General features: G+C 41.6%; 1 protein-coding gene across 1 annotated transcript in view; it reads left to right on the top strand.

Moving 5' to 3' along the window:
* The window catches only part of TLK1 (tousled like kinase 1), a gene marked incomplete in the record, with an annotated part of 2832579 nt that overhangs the window by 2533538 nt on the left and 284478 nt on the right, over positions 1–14563 (top strand). The window contains 1 exon segment of the mRNA XM_044075520.1: positions 10677–10812. Within this exon segment, the coding sequence (XP_043931455.1) occupies positions 10677–10812 (136 nt within the window).

Below are 14563 nucleotides of genomic sequence, written 5' to 3'. Positions count from 1 at the left end.
AATTCCAGTTCCCCAGTCTAAGATCACTGAGATTAACAACTTGGTTTCTACACTTCGGTGATTTTAAGCAAGTCCAGGCTAGCTTCCTCTGTCTGAAACATCGTATTTGCTTCTTAAAAACCTTCTAATGAAATGGTTTACAATAGCAAATGGAAAATATTTTCAGTGTGAGCACGAAATCAGAACATTGACCCTTTCTCAGCTCCTATTTCAGCTGTTCTGATTTTCCCAAGTTCTCTCTTTCAGGGGGGAGACAGTTTTACTACTATTAGATAACAGTTGACAGCAATTGCTAGCTTTCACATTATGGATGATTCACATTCACTAGCTTCCATCTCAACATTTAGGTTATGCAAGGCCTTCATGAAAGGAATATTTCTTCTTAGGCCGCCAATTAAAGATCCTTCTCCTGGGATCTGAATCAGATCCTACAGAGCCTCACTCGAGAGACCCTTTGAACCAGCTAATTCCTGTGTGACAAAGTTTTTAACCTGGAAAACCTTTTTTCTGGTGGCCATTACTTCAGCCAGGAGGGTATCAGAACTACAAGCCTTATCTAAACTGACGTATGTTTCCTTTTTCAAAGAGAGAGCATCTCTGAGGACAAATCTTTCTTTTATGCCCAAAGTGGCCACGGAGGCGAATATAAATTAGTCCCTTCACCTTCCAGTTTTCTTTCCTAACTATTCCAACAAGGGTGAATATGTGCTTCACCTCCTTGATGATTATAAATAGTTGTTTCTCCCTGCATAGGACAAGGGAACATAGAAAATCTGAAGAAGTATTTGTCTCTCTCACCCAATCAATTAGGCCAAGCAGTGTGAAAAGTAACTCTAACTAAATGGAGCAGTAGTTGCATTTCGACCATTTACTCCTTAAAAGGACTGCAATTGCCCCGTCCACAGGAGGTCCACTCTTAGGTCAAGGTCTACTTCTTTGGCCTTTGCGGCTAGAAGCTCTGTTGATGGCATCTGTGCTACAGCAACCTGGTCCAAGTCACTGACCTTTGTTTCACATTATAAATTGGATATATTTTCCAGAAATAGGCCATCGTTAGGCTCCGTAGTGCTCTGGTACATCCTTCCATAGGGGCCACCTGGGGAAATTTATGTAGCTGGGGAATCTGACCTAGTGGTGAGGAGGAATGTGAAATGGACAACATCAGATTTAGGATTATGTACTTGGCATAATTTGGTATCTGTGTTGTCCTATGTCATTCTTCCTCACATCCCACCCAACCCTTCCCCTTTCCAGGAATTCTAGTGGTATCTAGAGTTAGAGCTTCATGTATCTCTGTTCTGAGCTCCCAGTTGAGGGTGGTGGTTGTAGTTGTTATGGTCATACCTTTCTTTTTTGTGATGCAGTAAACTGGACCTGATGAGTTAGAGGAGATGCAGGGCATTATGGGAGTGGGTTGAGCTCAAAATTAGTAGCATCTGTCTTTTGGAACAGCCAGTTTGGATCCAGTATTGGATCCAAGGACCTAGTGGTGAGGAAGAATAAAATAGGACAACACAGATACCAAGTTATAGCAAGTACTTCTTCCTAATTTCTTCCTAAGCTGCAAACGTTTTCTCCATTTATTTATTTATATTTTTGGTTCATTAATGTTATGTTGGGTTTAACAAGTTAGAGAGCATCCCAGATGCAGTGAATTGCAGAGTGCCTGCCCTTGTTAAAAAGATGTTTAAAAGTTTCTTCTCCAAGGGTGCAGCCCTACTGTTCTTTTCCGTTTATTTAATTTATTAACCAATTAGGCTGGCTGGTCCATGATGCCGTTTCAGCTGTTACCTGGGCCAATGACTGAAAGTGTTTGTAAGAGTTCGTATGTTTCATAAATGTGTAATTGTCCTAATAAGAACACATACTGTTCACATTAAATGCAGCTTTCTTTGTAATATAATAAAAAATGTGTGCATATTATACATCATATTAAGTTTAATTACAGATGTTTCCATGTAGACTAGTTGCATAGACGTGTTTTAGAAGATAAGTTAGTACCAGGAAACCTACCACTGGAAAAAAACTTACCTAGTCAAGTAGATCAGATTTTCAGACTAGTGTAAATCCTAAAGACTTTCAACTTAACACAGCCCCAAGGTAAACAAGTTTTCCAATTTTATCCTGCTTTGATAAAAAAAAAAATTATTTTGTATACATCAATGACAGCTAGGACTATCCTAAAAACCCTAGGGCACATGCTCTTTATTTGCCCTTATGATCCATTTTCAAGAATGTACATGAGGATTTTCCATTAGTGCCTGTGCAACCTGTGGTGCTTTACCACCTAGATTCAATGAGGAGAGCAATTTTTCTTATTCCCCCCCCCCAGTTCACAGTGAAAGCTAACATGTGAATGCCCTTTGTCAAACTGAAAGATCAAATTGTGACTATGGGGACCTTTGATGAAGCCCCCAGGGAGTATATACAAGTGTCCTAAGGGTCCAGTGCACTTAGAACAAGAGAGACCAAGGAACATCATTTATAAATTGGCCATGGTCCATGTACTTCAGGTGTTCAGGTTGACACTGTGATGATAGACTGTAGGACAAGGGAAAATCAAGATCTCTGCTGCTTATTTAATTGACAAGCAAGAACCAGTGATGTCCTTCTATTCCTGTGTTGCAGTATTCATACTGTGGGATTTCCGGCCCTCAAGCGATCTGACGTCGGCTCCTGTACAAAATCTTAAACCTGGCTGCAGTAAGTCCAGGGGATGTCACACATAGGGCCATAAACCAGGGACTATAAATGTGCCTTATGCACACACAGACCCCAAAACCTTTCAGCCGCAGACGACGTACGCTTCGATCTGCTCCTTAGTCTGGAGACTTCAAAAAAGATAAGTACCCCATTGAGTTTTGCGTTTCTCTTACTACTTGAGCTTGGTTGCTGTAGGTTTTGTTGCTGTTGTTTAGCCGATGTCTGAGAAAAGAACAAATGTAATTGCGGGCATCAGATACCACACAAGGATTCACACGACAAGTGCGTGTTTTGCGTAGGTGAGGAGCACGACCATAAGACCTGGTCCATTTGTCAGTCGTTAGTACCAAAAACCCTTCGCAGCCATCTGGCAGCTTTAAACTTCTATCTTAAGAATCAAAGATTGAAACGCCTTGATCGCAGGATGGATCCCGAGTCGGCCACCCAATCCGAACAACCGAGGAAGAAGGCCAAGGTTTCCAGGCCTACTCCTGTTACCACTCCGCCATCGGACATCCTGCTGGCTACTGATTTAGGGTCCAAGGGACAGCAGATTCTTCCATTGGCTTCTGATCCTCTGGAAGAGGCCATTACTGCAGCTACAGAGAGCACGTCAGCGGAGCCTACCCAGACACTGGCCTCTGCCGATGTTGAGGGGGAACCAGTACTTGGTTGGTCGACCGAGACTCCTTCTGCCCCAGCCCAGATCTCAGTTCCTAGGCCCACTCCTATGCCAGTGCCAACTAAGAAAAAAAAACACTTGAGCCCCATGCCTCAAGCTACTCCAGATTGGCAACGTTCACCAATTCCTTACTGCAGGCCTCTATGGCCCTTAGGCCTACAGGCCCTACACCTATAGACATTCCAGAGCTGAGCCCTAGGCCAGCCTCTGATTCTTCCCTCCCTTTAATCACTACTCCGCAGAGAGAAGAAGAACCTGAACAATGATTCCTCTTCTGAGGAATCTGTTTGTTATGCATCTCAAATTGCTTCTCCTGTGGACTATTACTCCCCAGACAAAGACTATGTTGAGAGTGATTCCCCTCCAGAGGATATTTCCTTTGGGGAAACCATCACAAAAATGAGAGTACTTCAAGTGGGATACTTTATTGATGACAGACACCCAGAAAAGATATTCTGAGCTTCTGCAATTAGAATCTCCCTCCCCTCAAGCTATTCCACCAGTTACCAGCCTTTCTGGATGCCTTTAATTCTGCTTCCAAGAATCCAGAATCTCAGCCACCTGCCACCAAAAGGCCGGATAGATTTTATAAAGTTCCAGATGAATAGATGTTTCTAGTGAAACCTCCCATGGCTGACCCTCCAGTTATTGCTTTTTTTCCTGGCAGATAATCCAGACAATTACCCTCTGCTTCCTTTCTGCCCACAGACAAGGATAGCAAAACTGGACAGAATGGGTAAAAATGTATATACCTCCTTCACTTTAGCCTTTAGGCCTATAAATTACCAAACACACATAGTAAAATATGCCTTACTTTGTTTCCCAGGTCTCCACCTTGCCTAGCCTCTACCCCTGACTTTCCCACAAAGAATGGCATTGCATCTAAACTGTCTTTAGCTACTCATGTAGCCAGACACTCATTAAGTGCAGTTTTGATGCAGCAGAAGCATAAGCCAGGTCTGCTGCATCCGCATCTTTCTTGCGTAGATTTTCTTGGCTATGTCTCCAACCTCTACCAGAGGACTTTAAATCTAAGATAATGGATGCTCCTCTAGACCACAACCTCTTATTTGGTAAGAATTCAGCAGAACTTTTCAAAAACTTACAAGAGAAAAGTAAAGAGCTTCAAGACATCAAGGACTTGCTGGTGTCCCTCTTTCCCAGATACTACAGAAACTACCCTGCTAAGACTTCTTTGGTTAGAAGAACTTAGTCTACATCTCACCTTTCCTCCTTCAGACCTCGTTCCCAGGGACCTGCCAAGCAGCCTTTTCCTGACCGAGGAGGTTCCACTTAAGCGTGACTGCCTGGATCAGTTCCCTCTGTCCCACCCACCTTACCCAATGCCTCCCCTTTTGCAAAACAGTTACCTCGGATACTTGAGTGCTTATCATCCAAAAAGGATGTTTCCTATCTTGGAAGGAAAAGCCAAAGCCAAAATGAATTCCTTTCCCTCCAAGAGACCAGCTACATTTATTCCCTATCATATTGAAAGAACTCCTGATTCTAGGAAGTATAGAGCCGGTCCCCTCATGACAGGAAGCAAAAGGCTTCTATTCCCGCCTTTTCTTAGTCCCCAAAAAGGATGTCCCTTGGAGGCTAATCCTGGACTTAAATTATCTAAACCTGTTCGTAAAAGTTCCGTCCTTCAGGATGCTCTCCCTACAAACTTTACTACCCCTTATTCCATCCAAAGCCTTCATGGTCACCCTGAATCTAAAGGATGCCTACCTGCACATCCCAGGCAGACACTCCCACAGGAGGTTTCTGCACTTCACTGGACATATTAAACACTTTCAGTTTACAGCCTTGCCCTTTGGCTTGGCTACTGCTCCCAATGTATTTATAAAATGCCTGGCCCCAGCCATTGCCTATTGTAGAACCAAAGGATTACAAATCTACCCTTACCTAGACGACATTCTGATTCTGGCAGAGTCAGAGTCCACCCTGCAAAACCATCTCAAATTCACAATGACTGCCTTCCACAACTTGGGCTTCAATATCAACTTCCAGAAGTCCTCACTTCTTCCACAGAAGGAGAAAGTGTTCCTAGGCTGCAGGATAAGAACAGACTTGAGATCCTTTCTCCCACTGGACAAAGAGCACTCTTTCTCCACCCATTTTCAGGGCCTACTTACGAAGTCCCATCTCTCACCAAGGCAATTTCTGCAAGTCCTAGGTCTCATGGCAGCAACCATTCCCATGCTCCCATTAGCCAGGGTGCACATGAGAATAATTCCAGTGGTATTTAAAAATGTATGGTCTCAAGGCCAACATTCATTAGGCAAACTTATTCCCCTCCTGCCCTGCCTAAAGGCAGAACTAAGGTGGTGGATTACCCAAGTTTCCCAGAACCAGGGCATTCTACTCCAATTCCCCCATCACTCAGACCATGCACACACATACATCAGATCTAGGGTGGGGAGCAGAGTTCAAGGGCTTCAGGGTGCAACAGCGTTGGAACCCTGCACTTCAAATGCAACACATCAATGTTAGGGAAATGACAGCAGTATTACTGGCTCTAAAAACTTTCCTTCCAGTCTTGCAACCAGGTGTGCTACACATTATGACAGACAACATAACTGTCATGTTGTACCTCATCAAGCAAGGAGGGACAAAGGTGTACCATGTATGCCAGATAAAACTACAAATCTGAGAAATAGCAACCAGACACAACCTCTTACTGCAGGCCTCTTACATCCCCTCTAAGGGAAAACAAACAAGCAGACTTGCTCATCAGGACATCCTCCCTCAGCACGAATGGATGTTGCACAGGGAAACCTTCTTAGACATCGTCCACCAGTGGGGCACACCTCAAGTGGATCTGTTTGCCTCCCCCCAGAACAAACAAATTTTGCTCCAGTGTTCACACTCCACTAACATGGAGAGTGAATGCCTTCAGCTTTCCATGGAAGGGAATGTTCTTTACGCCTTTCCCCCCTTCCCCTCTAATTCTGCAGGTCCTGCTGAAGATAAAGACCAACCAAAATTCTTGCTGGTGACTTCCTATTGGCCAAGCTAACACTGGTTCCCCCTTCTTAACTTCCTAGCCAAGGGCAATCACCACGTCACCCCACAAGGTGGACCTACTCACCCAACAAAAGGGATCTCTTATTCACCTTCATCTGCCTTTACTGCACCTGACTCTTTGGGTGATCAACTTCTGAGCCCTTTCAGACAACTATACTCAGAAAACGTGCTCTCAGTCCTGAGGGAGGCCAGGAAACCATCTCCCAGAAAAAAATTATTTGTCCAAATGGCATAGATTCACAAATTGGTGTGCACTTAAAGAGAGGGACCATGTTCAAGCAGACCCCTCTTTGGTCATAATTTCAGTCTGCTTTCCTTTACAGCCTCCTCTGCTCTCCAGACTGGATGTTAAAGCTTTTCCTGAGAGGGGTCTTGCATATCAATCCACCAAGAAAACCCATCCCTCCTACATGGGACCTCAACTTCATACTGGAAAAACTAACCCTACCTCCCTTTGAGCCGGCAAGCTCAGCATCCCTGCAAATGTGCACATGGAAAACCATTCTCTTAGTGGCCATTGCTTCTGCGAGAAGAGTGTCTGAACTGCAGGCCTTCATGGCCTGTCCACCTTTCACCACCTTCCACAAGGACAGGGTGACGTTGCACACTAACCCTTCCTTCATGCCCAAAGTGGTGAATGAACTATCTCTTAACTAGTCAATTCATCTACTGATATTCTTTCCCTATCCATCTAATAACTTAGAGAGCATCTTTCATTCTCTGGCTGTGCGCACACAACTAAGATTCTACTTAGACAAAACTAAATCTTTCAGAAAGTCTGATCCAACTCTTCATCTCCTTCCACCCCAGGGCTCTGGTTAAGGCAGTCTCCAAACAAACCATTTCCTCCTGGATTAAGAAATCAATTCTCTTCTGCTACTCTCTCACCATGGCAAACCATTGTCCCTAGGGGTTAGAGCTCATTCCAGTAGATTTGCTAGCTCTAAAGCCTTTCTCAAAAGACTGGACACAGCCTCCATCATGGAAGCTGCTACCTGGTCTACATTTCACACTTTCACTAAGCACTACAAGCTAGACCACATCTCCAGGGCCAGAGCAGGATTTGCCAGGGCAATCCTGCAGGGATTCTTAGAATCCTCTCTATCTGCCCCCGCCCATCACTCTTCCTAAAGCTGTGGTCCTCTCCCACAGTATGAATACTGCAACATAGGAATCGAAGGACACAGAATGGCTGTGTAAAATATAACCATAGATCTCCTTCTCTTCTATGTTGCAGTATTCCTTCCCTCCCTCCATACCCCTTCTCCTTTTTATGGCTGCTTGGTCTTCACCTGTGTATCCTCTCCCTACAGGCTATTCTGTACAGCCCTGCAGGGACATTTGCTCTTCTGCTTCTCCTTGTGCTTTACACACTTATCTGGGCTTCAAGTTCTGAGGTCTGTGCATGCAGACATCACATTTATAGTCCCTGGTTTATGGCCCTGTGTGTGACATCCCATGCACCTACAGCAGCCAGGCTTAAGCTTTTGTATGGGAACAGACGTCAGATCGCCTGAGGGCTGGAAATCCCACTGTATGAATACTGCAACATGGAAGAGGAGGACATCTATGGTTATTATAAGATTTTACACAACTATTCTTTTTTGCCACACTGAGACAAGAAGTATGGCTGTGTTGTGGCTCTCCTTGATCAGTACATTGGGAATTAAAGATAAGGAGGATAGGACAGATTTCCATTGTGGCATTAGGTTTCTCTCTCTCTCTCTACCCACGGTGGTGGTGCTGCGGTAGCGTTGTCGCCTCACAGTAAAACGCTGTCCTGTTCGATTCTCAGCTAGAGCGTCTTCTGCGTGAAGACATGCGCGAATGAGCGTACCTTCGTTGAAGGTTGTGCATCAGGGCTGGTAACCCGGCACGTAAAAATCAACTACCAGTCATTAGCGGACCGGAGTTCCGCTGTGGCGACCCCTAACCGGGAAAAGCCGAAAGACACAACATTAGGTTTCTCTCTCTCATGTTAAAAGGAAAAGATAGAAGCCAAATGCCTCAATGAATATCCTTTCTGCAAGAGGTCTTTGCAAGTCTTGACTGAACCAAGAAACATATCACCAGGAGATATTACCTATCCAAAGTGATAAGATTTTCTGCCTGGTTAAATCTAAATGCATTTGCAAAACTCACTAATTTCTACTATGTTTAAAAACTATCTTGTATATCACTGACTGTGCATTTTTTCCTGACATTTGAATCTGTTTACCATTGAACCCGTGTTTGATTACTGTACTTTCAGTGGAACAGTTTTGAAGAGCAGTTTACAGTTGAGACCACTCAGGAATCCATTGCATCTATCATGGGATCTGAATTTTGTTGTATAGAAATTGATTGTTGCCTCAGTTTAAACTTGCAGCCTTTGTACTTTTTTTTTTTTAATCTGTTTTTGGTAGCTATCATCTCGACCAGACGAATCTCTGTTTTAGACAATTAAGTGTAAAGCAGTTTGTATATGTTCTTTCACAAAGACAGGTTGACTTAAGGCTAATCCTGCATTTATGCCTGAAATGTCTTGGGTAGTGACTACCAGCATGGCCATCCAGCTTGCAGTTTTCTTTCCAGACACACACAATAGTGATGAAAAGGTTATTCAGTTTTTGGAAATGCACAGACAACTCAGATGCTGTCTTGATAAAACAAGAATGATTTTTTTTGTCTTTTTCAATTCAAATAAGCATAGTAGACCTCCCTCTATAACAAAACCTTAGCCAGATATCTGGTAGGCTGTATTGTCATTGACTCTTATCTCTATGAAATGGTGTTGCAAGGGCAGATTGGAAAACACTACAAAGTCAACTGTTTCTGTGATAGCCTTCCTCAGGGTTGTTTCTAGAGAAAACATTTGAGTTGGTTGTGTTAGACCTCCCTTCACACCTTTTCCAAACACTACAAGTTGGACATCATTTACAGAAGTCAGGCAGGCATTGCCCCCGCAGACTTGCAGGGCCATTCCTCTCCCATACACTGAGGTTCTGGTCATCTTGGGTGCTGCTTTAACACACTGTTTTTGTAATAAATAATAATATAGCAGTTATATCAGGCAAGATGGGAAGTCCAAAGTCTAAGCCAATCCCTGTCCCAAATGGCTTGCTAGCTTCACTGTCTTTTGTTCTAACCAACACGGATGCATCTTACAAGGCCAGATGGCGGTGCATTTGACAAGGAGAGCAGCTGTCATGGCTGCCTTTTCAGGAATTTTTTTAGCCCAAAATATTTGTGACAAAGTTGTATGGACATCCTTCACACTTTTTCTAGGGATTTCAAGCTGGTTGTTCTTTATAGGAGTGGAGCAGACCTTGCCACTGCAGATCATCTGGGCTACTCCCACCCCCACCCCACACACACAGTATATTCTTCATAAACAGTGTTGTTAAGACTGTAACAGTGGTTCTTACATTAAATATTTTATAGGTGTGGGCGCATACAAACCATTAACTCAAGATGCTAAAGTAGAAAGATTGCTAACAGTATAGATTCCTTCTCTCCGTACATCTAGCCCTGCTTTCTGGAAAGCCGCCTTCCCTATTTTAAGTCCTTGCCTTGTCCTTAGGGAAGGAACCAATCTTTAACCCTCTTAGTGGTCTATGTAAACATATTTGGTGGTTACCACCTCAGTTCCTCACAAAGAAAAGGAACTGAAGATGGTACAAAGTTTTTTCCCTCTTTGTTTTGCACATCCTCCTATTGCCCGTGGTAAAGGAAAGCATGGCTTTGCACAGGGTTATCTAAAAATTATGGAAATCAGGACATGGGCATGTAATGTACTCTCTACAAAATGCAGTAACTGCATCTCAGAACTGTGACTTGCATGCCTTTTTAATTTTTCTCCATGTTACAGTGTAGTAGTATTTCATGTCTTGTTTTGTATAAGTCTTATGTTGTAGTTGTGTGTAATATACATTATTTTGCAGAGTTTTATAATTAGGTTTGTTCAGGTGTTGCATGCCCCAGTAACTTAATGTGAAGTCGCATTTGGTTGCATAAAATATATGAGGCACCATAAGTCCAAATGTTTATATAGCGCGTTCAGGTCCTCTTGAAGTTTGTTTTCATGATCCTAAAAGAAGTTTAGTTTTGCCAGCATCTTAACAGCCAGGCAAAAGCATCTTGTTGTGAAGTCCCTAGCTTCTAGGTTTTCTGTAAAAACTTTAAAATGCAATGTAAGACTAGTACATGTTTTATAATTGCTGCTCATCCATAACTGTTAAGTTGCTCAGAAAAAGAGTACAAATTTGCTGTTTTTATTTAGGTAACATTCTGCTTGTTGATGGAACAGCTTGTGGTGAAATAAAAATCACTGATTTTGGTTTGTCCAAAATAATGGATGATGATAGTTACGGTGTGGATGGAATGGATCTCACTTCCCAAGGTGCAGGAACATATTGGTAAGTTGATGAAGCAAGATCGAAAGATAAGTATATGTTGTATAAAGCAGTTTTCACACAAGTGAAATACAAGTATAGCAATGCATCACTTGCTTTAACCTATGTTGCAGATTTACTTAACTGCAAAACATTAAATATTAATTTCTAGTGGTATCCTGATTGGTATGTTTAATTTTTTTTACGAAAAGACGTGCAGAATTGTTTTTTATGTAAAATGTTTAATTGGGTTATCCCACTGAGCTTATAAACAACTGTATTCCTCTCACTGAACAAGTACAAATAGTTGAGTACCAGCAGGACATGAGCAAAGTTGAGCAAATAGTAAATTAAGAACATACGCTGACATACAGCATTAGAGGGCTCACAGAGGGCATGGACTGTTTACATCAAGTCAGTGGGGTCAGTACGGTTATTGGTTGACACTTGCATATGTATTTGTGGATGCAATATTAACTCAAAGAAGATTTGACAGATATGGATGGAATTCAGTTTGTAAATCTGCCTGAATAGGTATTGCCACATAGTAGGCACAACCCTTGGGAAGCCACTTCCTCAGCTTTACAATTTATAGGTTGATTTGACATAGAGACATTGGAACTTCATAATGTTTGATGGGAAGAGTGTCAGGTAAAAACAGGATCTGATGTCCTTTTCATTCTTCCTCATCAGTGGGTCTCAGATCCGATCCTAGGATCTGACTCTGCCTCATCTACCAGACCTCATCTCCAAAATTCGAGTTCCTCCTCCTACCCATAATGACCTACTCCATGCCCATCTCCTCAAATCTTGTTTGACAGCATTGAGATTGGATGAATGACCTTGATACAATCCAAAAGAGAACTCGCATGACTGGCAGGTGCACGGCCAAAGTAAATAGTTCAAAGTCAAAAAGGCAGCCAGCACCAGAGTGAATATATCCAAAATATATATTTATTCTGACCCAAGCAACAGACAGGTTTCGGCACAAAGCCTTCTTCAGTGATAGTATAATATTCCATCACCTAGCTTAATATAGCCATATGATAATTGGCCAATAAGTAAATAGATAAGGATGAAAAATGATATGGTGTGCTGCTTACTGTGATGGATTTTGAAGTCTTCTTAAGGCACTCAATCTTGCTGGCTGGATTCTGCTAAAATCAAAGTCTGGTTATATTTGCATTCACAGTCTGTTGCATACAGAAACTTGCAGAATATGCACTGATGAGAATATATACTTTGCAGCACCTGTCTTTAAGAGCAGCAGCCAATAACTTTTATAATAAACCACACATACTTCTGTTACAGCTTAAAGTACTGTTCCACTTTACTTCTCATATAGTACAGATGATGTGAGAGATGTAACATTTACCTCAGGACAAATGTGGCCCTACCAATACCCCTAACATAACTGGATTAATACAGATCTTTATATACAATTTTAGTCATGCACATACATGTACATTTCCTCTTGGTATTCTATTTTGGAGAATTGCTCATCCTGTAGAAACAATACTGATTGTTGCAGATGCTGACACAAACTGCTGACTTAATGATATTATTTTTCAGCTTTTCTGACAGTGTGAACATCCTGTTTTTTGTCTTTAGTATTCTATTTGTATCTTTGTAAATGCAGAAAAACTTGTTTTTTAAGGAAACACATTGTCATAAACATGTCCTGTTGTCCATGCAGAAAAACATGTTTTTAAGTTAACACATTGTCACAGTGTCATTGTCCATTCTTTAAAAGCAGATTTTGCATTTTTGCTCTTGCATACATCCTGTTTTTAAGTATGTAAGGAAAAATGTCCATTTAGCAGATTCCTTATGCTCTTGCATACATCCTGTTTTTAAGTCTGTAAGGAAAAAATGTCCATTCAGCAGATTCCTCATTTTCCAAGTCACAGTCATTTAGTATTAATGCTGATCACATATTACTAAACTCTGTTTCTGCATTTAAGCAAGCTTTATTTTATACCTTATTTATGTTACATATTTGTAACAGAATTACTTTCAAGCTTAAAACCCTGTTGAGCATAATCTTACAAAGGACAATTACACATTTAAAGATGTACTACCACACACAAAAATAATTTATATAGACATACTGAAAGCAGAAAATTAGTCGTATCTTAATATTTACATGGTGAAGAAATACAGGCCTGGTTAAACACCTAATATATATGTATCACCTTATAATTTCTGAAATCAAATAATTCCATAGATTAAACCATCTCTAATGTGGAAAGGGAAGGAAAGGAACACTGAACATTAGTGGACATTTAGAAAGAGCACTAGGGAGATGAAGGGGTGTTATATTTTTCAGAGACAGTTGCAGATAGGCCAACTATATAAACAGATTTCTGGTGTAGTCTAATACTGTGAGAGTGATAAAGGAGTAGAGATGAATAAAAGATGCCTTTCCAATTGCAAACATGCAGAGAACGGGCTAACATTCAAATGTCAAGTGATAATACAGTAGAATCAAAGCAAGTGGAACAAAGCAAGTGACATTACAGACTCAATTACAGACTCAGCAAATAGTAAGAGAGGTTCTCAAGGATAATTGTTGGGGAAGGAGAATTTTCTCATAAGTAGGTAGTGGTGGGCTCAAACAGGCATGGGGCAGAGTTAACTGGAGAGGTAGGTAAGAGGCACAGTAACTGAGGTATGTAGATAGACCAGCTGGAGAGTGAAATAAAAATGCTGCAAAGTTTAAAATGGGTTATATGTCAGAGCAAAAGAGGAGAGAAGGAGGTGAATAAGGCATCTACAGGAGATAAGCAATGCTGTGTCTACCACACAAATGGAGGCAGAGGTGGCTAGAAGAAAGTATTGACTGGTCTAGATGTATGACACATGCAAAACTACTAGCCTGGAAAGTGAAGAAACAGTGGTAAGTCAGTTTCCCCCAACACTTCGCCATTATGGGAGCATTGTTTATGCAAGATGACTTTAAGCTTCTACACAGAGTTTCTCCTACTGTCAGTATTGTATGACAGTTGAGTTAAAGTCTGAGGGGGAGTGCTGACTGGATTCATAGATTCATGCTAGGTTGAGGATTGGATAGATCATTTGTAGCTTAGTCGACAATCTCATTTCATCAGTTACCTACAAAATGTCTTCCCCTTTAAATGATGACTTGAGAGGCCAGACTAGGGGTGAATTTAGTTTCTTATCTATACATCTAGGTGGCATTTGAAGAAAGAAAGGAAGCCACTTTACATTTAAGGGAAGGCTATTCCACAGAAGAGATATTCTTTGAGAGAGATGCCTATTTCGCCAGAAGGTCTTATTTATGCTATGGAGGAAGTTGAGTTCCTTTGAGCCGATGTCTAAGGTACTTATTTGTATTTTTATTTGCTTGGTGATTATGTAGGATGTCAGTCAAACTTAATAGAGAGTGAAGCTTCTCGGCCATAAATCTTTTCAGACATGCACAGGGACAGGAGACAGGGTTGGACTTGGAAAAAGAATGTCAGATTCTAGTGGAACAAGGGCAAGACACGACATTTCAGAAAACAGCATACAGACTTAAGTAAAATGAGTGCATCTGTTGACCCCTTTTGCAAAAATTTAAAGCAAAAGTGAAGATGGAATAAATTCTGTCCTCCTACTTGGATTAATTAGCAAAGCACAGCTTCAAGAGACCAAACACCATCTTGTAGCTACTGAAACCAAGTTAGACATCCTGGACTCGAGATTCTTGGATATGAAGGGCAAAACTAGGTTGAATAAATTGAGATTCAAAGGAATTCCAGAATGTTTGAAA

The sequence above is a fragment of the Protopterus annectens genome, chromosome 6.part1 (assembly GCF_019279795.1).
Source record: "Protopterus annectens isolate FY-2018-M chromosome 6.part1, PAN1.0, whole genome shotgun sequence".
NCBI classification, from domain to species: domain Eukaryota; kingdom Metazoa; phylum Chordata; order Ceratodontiformes; family Protopteridae; genus Protopterus; species Protopterus annectens.
The sequence above is the reverse complement of the archived record's forward strand: the minus strand, read 5'-3'. Positions and strand labels throughout refer to the sequence as shown.